The sequence below is a fragment of the Teleopsis dalmanni genome, chromosome 2, assembly GCF_002237135.1.
Source record: "Teleopsis dalmanni isolate 2A chromosome 2, ASM223713v2, whole genome shotgun sequence".
NCBI lineage: Eukaryota > Metazoa > Arthropoda > Insecta > Diptera > Diopsidae > Teleopsis > Teleopsis dalmanni.
Window position 1 is genome coordinate 63,866,485 of NC_051847.1, and position 9,317 is coordinate 63,875,801.

The 9,317-nt window shown below is 29.4% G+C and overlaps 1 protein-coding gene across 1 annotated transcript; it reads right to left on the minus strand.

The window, feature by feature from the left end:
* Positions 1-344: 344 nt before the first annotated feature.
* LOC119686436 lies at positions 345-7,212 on the minus strand. Its single transcript, XM_038101020.1, has 2 exons — positions 6,977-7,212; positions 345-1,333 (listed from the first exon to the last, which is right to left on the minus strand). The coding sequence occupies exons 1-2, from the start codon at positions 7,016-7,018 to the stop codon at positions 419-421; spliced, it is 957 nt and encodes a 318-aa protein (XP_037956948.1). The 5' UTR covers positions 7,019-7,212; the 3' UTR covers positions 345-418.
* Positions 7,213-9,317: the final 2,105 nt, after the last annotated feature.

The following is a 9,317-nucleotide window of genomic DNA, read 5'->3' on the forward strand; positions in this document are numbered from 1 at the left end:
ATAGACACACCAAAATACCTGATGTATCTACAGATTCATATTGTTCAAATAGCCATTCAGGCTAAAATAACCCGTCAGATAGCCTATTGACTCAGTTTTGTCGCTATATGGACGACTTAGTTAGGCTTTTATTTAGAAATTTATCAAAGATATTGTTGTGAATCAAGTAATTCTGAAAGAATTTAGTAATTATGTTGTGTTGGTATTAAATTTATATAAGTTTATTAAATAAATTCTTATTATAATAAAAAATTATTAATAATTATTTAAACTTGTTTAACAACCTTTTTATTTTATTCAATTTGAAAGTACAATAGATAAATAAATTTATTTGGTATTTTTAAGTGTAAACTTATATTTTGATTTATAATATTTTTTATCTCACTTTTTCAATCTTAAAGAGCACTTGTTTATATATTTAAGCTGTCGTAAGGCAAAAGTTACTATGCAGTCCTATTTGTTCGTGAAAGGAATTTCCAATTTGTTCATCTTCAATCCAAGTTTCAAGTGTTGTGGAACTGGAACGAAAACTAGATTTTTGAGATTCATCTGATTGATGAACACTGAAACGTTTACCGCGATTTTTATTTAATCTAAAATCATATTCACTCCAATTATCATTATTATACATTGTCGCATCAAATGGATTCCCATTTATATCCCATTTAAATACTGGAGCCATTTTATATGTATGCATTTCATCATCTGGTTTTGAAACCTTATCTCGTACTGCCAGCATATCATCTGCGGAAGAGTCTAGATTAAAGTTCATTGGAAAAAACTTATTTCGTTTGCTTGTGTATGGTGTAAAATGTAAATTATCATCGGTAGAATTATTGCTTATAATGCTATTTGAATCGGATAAGTGATAAGGCGTAGGTGTGAAAGTAATTTGTGCAGTATTGTCTAGGCTACAATTGGACGGAGAGTGGCGAAAATATTTTATATCCTCCCTGTACTTGACCTTCTCAAAAACGATTTCTTCATCGAAATTGTTTTCGAATTGCAAAATATCTGAAGTCGTATCGCTTCGTAATTGATGAAGACGATGAAATTCATAACCATCGGCGGTAAGGAAGAGCTTAGAAGTCAAACTTTGCAAAATTGAATTACCATGCTTACTATCAAAGCAAAAATGATTAAACTCATCTTCAGATACAAGATCTATGTCATTATCAAAGGCTAGTTCCAGCGGTTTTGTAACATTATTATTGCTTGAGTTTTTTGTTATTGTTTGTAATTCAGTATATTGCGGTGCAATAGTGCCAACGTGCTCAGGTTCCTCATCCAATTTTTCTGCATTAGATGTTTTAGATGATAGTTTCCGCAATAACTGAAATGTGAATTGTTTTAATTCATTAGTTTTTGAATTTTTAAATTCATATAAATTTATATTAAAATTTTATAAGCAAACAATTGATGTGATTATGTTGCAAGTATTTATGTATTGCATTATATTTAAAGACATTTAAAGTTATATTGAAATACCTCCTTCAGAAAAAAAAGTTGTGCAAAATGTTGATTCCTTATTAAATTTTTATTTAAAAAAAAGGATTACAACACGAACAATTTTGACAAGGATTTAAAAATCATCTCCTCTTATTTTGCGTTGCAGACGCATGAAAGTTATCACAGAATGATGAAGAAGTATTGGAAGTTTTTGAGAGAATGTATGATCTTCGGTCCTCTACAAGTTGACGATGACTACCGCATCCGAATGAACCACCATGACCGGCTTCGCTGACTTGATCATGTTGTAAGAATGGTTGGAGATGCCTCAACGAAAAAGGTATTTGAAGACGGCGTAGAGGTACGTCGTATCTTCGGTAGCATGACCAAGTTGAGCAAGCACTAACAACACTTGATTTACGAAACTGATTACATGTTCATATTCTAAGCATTTTCGAACTGCGTAGGTAGACTTAATAAATATAATGATTAGTCTTTTCTCCAAGTGAGAGAAAAAAAATACAGTGTAAAATTTAACAAATTTACACATTAGGAGCACTTTAGAACGCTGTGTCTGGAATGAATAACTGTCTCCCATAACTAGTAATACTGCTCTAACTGTTAAAGTGACGTAAATAAATTTTGATGGTTGGAAAATAGGTGAATAATCTATCTACTGCATTATCATATAAAATATTTTTAAAACCAACAGTTACTTGAGATGTTTTAAATCCCAGAAATAAAATTTATTGATGTGCCTTGTTTTAAACTATTATTACAAGAGATTTAGATATTTGATCAGCTGATACATTCTCATATATGCGTCATGTAACCAAAGATCCATAATACTCTTAGCTTCTAGGAGCTATAGCAAAGCTCTTGACCTAAGAATGTAAGAATCTGGATAAATGATAGAGGATGTAAGGTTATGAAGAATGACCTGAGAATGTTGACCTAAAAAGTGCTGTTATAATAGCGATGAAGAAGCACTTGTTTCCTTTTAAATTAAATTTGTTTCCAAATTTCCTTTTAATGTAGATGAGTGAATTTGATTGCATAGGCTTTTGTTGTAAAAACAGATGCGCCAGTAGTAATAGGTTACATAACCTCCACCAAGGATTAAGGAAGACAACGACGAAATATACAGAACTTTTTCCAGATATCTATGTATTGCTATATGCGGATATATAACATATAAATCTATCTCACTTTGATGACATGATGTAGGAATGAAGTTTACGATTAATTAGTTAGTTTTTTTAACTAGCACTAATTGTTTACAAAGTGCCACATAATAACTTAATGTGAATCGTAGACTTATTGTTGTTAATAATCTTGGATAAGTTTTTGTAGCTGACGCATTTAACTCGCGATTCTATGGATTGATGATCAGTTACGGCTTAGCGGGGTACATAAAGGAGTTAAATCTACGTTTAACTGACACGTGATACTGTGAGCAAATTTTGTAGATGGGTTTTCAGTACTTGAATATAAATGTAAAAAGTATAGACGATTTTTTAATAAAAAAAGCAATTTTAGAATTAGTAGAATAACTAATCACTTTACTTTAGTATTACGTATTTGTATCAATTTAGCAATCGAAAACTAATTAATTAAAATTCAATTTGTAATTAAAATAGTTTGAAGAAAAAAACACTTTCTTATCCACTCGTATATTGTCCATTATTATTTTATATAATAACTTGTGTTCTATTGTTTGAATAACATTAGAAGAACAAAATTTGATAGAATTGAAAATCATTCAAACTGATTCCAATTTATAAATCCAAAAGAGGGTGGCGATTTGATGACTAAATTAATATGCACGACATAATCGGACAACGCCATTCCATGTAACAGGCATTGTATTCAATCCAAAACCATGAATGCCTATAGAATAGCATGACAAATATATATAAATGACACAATTTTCTTGATATGTGGCCAACATTTTTTAGAAAGCCACTATAAAATTGAACTTCACATTCTGAGGTCAATTTCACAATATATATTGTATATACTTATAAGTGCTTTTGCATGTCTTTTGTGCAAGTATGAAATCACACCAGCCCATCTATTTGCCAAATGCATACAACCCAGCAGCAAAAATTTGTTGATGAAGTATTGTACAAGTAATGTAATTACTTTATTCAGTAATGGATTTTAATGTGTGATCCGATAAAAATGCATATATAATATTTTATAATATAACATTTGCGTTAATTAATACATTGTGTAGAATTAATATTATACAAGAATATAATTTGGCAGGGCACTAAGTTCAACCCTTGGTACTTGCAGTTTCAAAAAATTATTTACGAATAACTAAATATAAGAAATAATTCCTAGACGACTGATAATGGATATTTGGCAATACTCGAAACAGCTGTATGGTTAGCCAAAAAATTCATTTGATTAAAATAATATAAAACGAATTTTTGTTCTTGTATTATTCCTTAAATATACGGAAAACGAAATTTTTCAATCTTTTAAAATAAATTTAAAAAAAATTAAAAATAATTTCAGTTGAAAGATTAGTAGAATATTAATTTGGTTAAGATGTTTAGGAATTTTATCGAATATTTGCATTAGTTATATGCCTATAAGTTACAACCTTATTAATCACAAAAATATTTACTGATTTTGTTAACTAAATAATCAATCCCTTTTTTAGGATAAAAAGTAAAAAAAAAATATACATATTGTTTTGTAGTTCAACGGTTATGAGGGTGGAAATTTGATGGACAACTTGTTAAAAAGTTTCTTGCAAGTCATCTGCCTGAATCTTACACATAGCCTAAGTAATCACAAGTTTACTTTTGGATTACATAAACTATATACCAATTTTCGAAAAATAATTTTAGAAAAGAAGCAAAAAATTACTTGAAGTTCAAAAATCAAAGGAGGAAAGAGTTTTATTAAGTAGATATTTGAGAATTTCATCGTAAACACTTGACAGTCATATAAGAACTTACCCTTAATTCAAGTATATTTTTCTATCGAGTTAACGAATTAATCCACCATTTACTAAGAACTTGTGCAGAACATAAATCATTTTAATATATTTAAAAAATTGATTGATACGAGAAGAATGGCAAAATATTCGATATAAAATTTTAAGAGCCATAGATTATTTTAGACAACATTCATAGAATAGAAAGACTAGAAGGTGAAAGGTTATGAGAATCAATAACTACGTGTGTAATAGGATTTATGCTCGTATATCCGTGTTTATATGATTTAAGATTACATTTATTTATTAAATGTTTTTCTTCTGTTATTTATTTTAACAATTTTTCCGTGGAATATTAACTGCTTTTTTCTCTACTTATAAGGTAGATATTTGCTCAAAGAACATGCAGGTAAGACAGTATACGCTATATAAGCGTAAATTTGCATATAAGTATATAAGCTAATATATACCCAATTGAAGAATTAATTAGATTAACACAAGTTGCATTATTATTATTTTTTGTAGACAATCAGGAACTTCAGAAGGCAATTGAATCCTGAATGGCGAAATTGAGGTTTGTAAATGAAAGGTCGAACCACACTGGTGAATATTAAGCATAACAGTGTATTTTTTTATTGGATTTAGAACAATGTGATATACAAGGGTAAGAGAAGGTAGACGAGGTTTCACAAGAAGCTCCAAAATGAGTATAAATGGGGTTGATACCTCAAATCAAACTTCGACGTGCAAACTACTTAGGTGTATAGATGAAAGATGAAAACTTATGGACTATTTGTAAGGTTAGATAAAATTATAAAAAGGAATGAAATGTATTTAAACTTTTAGAAGTCACTAAATAAATAACGATTGTGCATCGCACTATTGCGCCAATGTTTCAACTATGGTTGAAGGCAAATTGACTTCAATGTTTAGGAGATCGTTTCTTCACTGACTTAGCAAGAATAACGAAGAGAGATTTAACGATTCTCATTAGGTTCATGTGAAGGAATAAATGTTTCGATAAGGATAACGCAGGGTGAAAATAATGGTTAGTTTAGGTCGTTTCTTTCGGTAACTTTGATGACATCACAATAGGTAATAAATGTGTCTGTGTGGATTTGTGTCAAATTCAACCGAGAAATTGATTGTTCAATATTTTTGCAAGTTTTGACTTAGACCATTATTAGACAAATACCTCAGAATTATCTAAACAGTTGCTTAATATTAACTTAATTCAAATATATTGCTTTTCTAATATTGTTATAGGTGGACTGAGTTAATAGTTGTTCGTACCGCTAAAATTGTTAAATATTAAATTTGTTAAAATACAAATTTGGTTTAGTTAATTGTTTTATAAAAATTACAAACTTGAACTTTAAACTTTTTTTTAAAATACATACATTAAATTAATCTTTAAGCAACGTAAACATCACCACAAGAAAGCTTTATGGAGTTTTATATTTTTACCAAATAAGAATTATAAATAATTTAAATTAGTTTATATATCAAATAAACTGAATACAATTTAATTAATTGTTTTATTAAAACGAAAGTCGTTTTTTGTAGACGTAACCTGCAAAACTGAAATTTAATTTTTTTTATAATTCAACCATTAAACTAATCTTTAAACAATAAAGCTATTACTACATAAAAACTTTATGGAATGTTTTATTTATAAAAAATAAGAATTATAACTTTTTCGACTGCAAAATAATTTGAACAACTTGTTCCATTATTTCGGCGCTTCAATTATTTAATACAAATAAATTTGGTATATTCACCGGTTAGTTTGTTTATCAAATAAATCGAATTTGATTTATTGTTGACTGGTCACTGTAGATTAAATAATCATAATAGGTTTTTTAGGTTGCAATGCACCACCACTTTTCAAATAATAAATAAATTGTTTTATAAAAACGAAAGCCGTTTTCTATTTTGTAGACGTGACCTGCAAAACTGAAATCTACTTTTTTAAAATCAAAATATTAAAATAATCTTCAAACAACGTAAACCATTATTACACAAAAACTTTAAGCGGCTCCATATTTATACCAAGTAAGAATTATAACCAGTTTTGTTGATTTAAAAATATTTTTCTGCTTTTCAATCATTTGTTACAAAATGAATATCCAGTTGGTTTGTACAATTTAAGTAATAACTCGAATAAACTAAATTGAACTACTTGAAAAGTTGGTTTGCCGTATTGATTAGAACAACTTCAATTTTCTACTGGGTAATAAATTAGTTTGCGATTGTGGGTTCTTGTCGACAAAATTCGTACTTGCGCATAAAATGCACATGTTTACCTATTTTGCGTATAAATAAATAAGTTTTTTCGTTAGATGTTGTGGTCACTCTAGTAGGCCATTAATTTAAGAATTAGCATACCTTCAGGCTGAGTAAGTTGGAATCAATATTATTGATTTCTTTAAGCATTTCACTCTATAATTTTGCAATTATTTTTTACACAATCACATCAATCGTTTGTTTTTAGTTCTTTATTGGCAATCACTTAATATTTTTATTTGTTATTATTTATTTTTTAAAATTTTAAATAGTAAACATATTACTCACCTTCAGGCACGTTTTCTTTGTGCGTTTCAATAGGTGTGACATATCCGTTCATATATTCTCCATACTTTTCATTGATGCAATGAATTATTTATTTTTTTTTTTATATAAAAATCTGACACTTGACATAAGATAAACCCGCGTTTAAAATATTTCCTGATTAACGAATTTCTCAAACATCTGATAAAGTAAATATTTCACTAAATCCGCACATATCCTTGACCAAAGCAGCAAACAATGTGCAATGATGGCGAATGTATGACTGATGGTCTTGCTACTGGCACCACTAGACTTAAAGTATTTATGCAGTGGATTTTATTGATTCTTTGGCTACTGGTAGTTGCGATGTATGAATAATAATTTATTGCAGCGCACAGGCGCAGAAATCCTCATACAATATGAGTTTGTCTTATCCTTAGTCGTAAGTGTTAAAGCACAACAAACTTAAACTTTTCTAATATTAAAGAACTTATAAAACCATTTCGGAAAATTCTATTATCTCAGGATTTTACACATGTTTACATTTTGCTTTATTAATATGCAATATGTAAACTGACCTTTCACATTACAAAAGTTAGAGAACTTTTAGAGCGGCAAATGTAAATATTCTTGATCTTGTTTTGAAAGTAGAGAATGTAGTAAAAAATAAACAAAATATATGTTTTTTAATATTTTATGAATTTTTGAAATAACAAGAATATCGTCTTAAATATTTATTAGACCAAAATTCTAAAACCGAACGAGCAGTAATTAAAAAGTTCTAAGAACATTTCAATATAAAAGTTCTTATAAAATTATTATGAGAAATAATATTTGGAAAAAAGCTTGTAAAAATAATTGTTATTCTTACAATATTAATTACTACAGATTATTAATTTTTTATTAAGTTATTGCTATTACAGATAAGCTTTTATAATACAATGATCCTAACAAAGAGTACATAATATAGATAGATTAATTAGATTATTTGAGACAATAACTATTAAGTTGTCTTATTTACTATATATTGTATTATATCATTACAACTTAATATACCGACTTCAGGAGTTTATAACACGCAATATCTACCAGATACAGCGAATGATTTTCTTGCTAAAGCGTGTCGGCTTTGGTGTTGAATGACCAGAGGCTTCGCCAGGTGAAAGTCACAATTTTTTTCGCTTCGGACTTATAAGATAAATCTCTTTTTCATCACCCATCACATTTCTATACAACAATGATTTTTTTTTTTTGTGGTGTTAAAGATATCACAAGCAACTTTGCGATTTTCCATTTGACTCAGGCATGCTGCCCACAATTTTTCTCTTCGGATTTTTAAGATAAATACATTTTTCGTCACCCATCACACTTCGAAACAAAAATGATTTTCGTGGTGCTGAAGGAATATTTCACAAGCATATTTGCGCTTTTCCATTTAACTCAGTAATTCTGGCCATCAAACAAATTTCGTTGAACAAATTATAGAATTCAGTTAATTGCAAAACTTTGTAACATTGGCGTACACAGGATTGTGCCAGAGGTAATGTACTAGAATATATATTTTTTGGCAGTGTTTTTGCAGTTAAGTTATTGTTTACCTTATGTATTATATTGTCAGGGGAACGAAAATCTAACTCCAAATCTTCTACTTGAATACCCCACTGCTGTGTATGTAGGAATACAGCACTGGACATATGCACTCAGGTCAATAAACTTTGATATATATATATATATATCAAACGAAAAGAAATATTTTAGAAGTAACAATATCACACCATGCCTTATATGATATATTGGGTTATATAGTCGTTAAGGGCAAACGATTACCTTCAATGAGAAAACTTAAGCTCTATTTAATATTCGTAAACACAGGTAACATTCACCGAGAGTGAGAGTTGGTGACATTGTGATAATTGGGAGGACAGCATTAGAAGTAAAATAAGTAGTTGCGCTAAAACACTGCACTGCTTACAACAACTTTTCAAACACAACAACCTTAGCGCGAAAAACAGAAAGCTGATCTATAGCCAGATAATTAGACCAGCACTATTTTATGGGTGTGTCGCGTATAGCAAAGTTGTCGACTCTACTATCCAAAAGTTACAAGTTGGTCAAAGTCATGCTCTCCGAAGGCTCTTCAACGTGCCATCCGCACGAATGACATGCTAAGAGACCTTAGAATAGATACGGTCAAAAAATACATAAGAGACAGAGCTTTGAAGCTATATGCGAAAACCGACAGGCTGCCATACTTAGCACTATCTAAGCTCAGAGATATCACTAATCGCACGGGGCAGTACGCAGATCCTAGATCAAATATTGAATAATAACAAAGATTATGAGGAATACTCAAATTAGTCAGTGA

Excerpts from the sequence above, each read along its gene's own strand:
- LOC119686436 (XM_038101020.1), bottom strand. The coding sequence starts at position 7,018 with ATGTCACACCTATTGAAACGCACAAAGAAAACGTGCCTGAAG. Across the intron at positions 1,334-6,976 it reads CAAAGAAAACGTGCCTGAAG|TTATTGCGGAAACTATCATC; the intron begins GTGAGTAATATG and ends TTCACATTTCAG.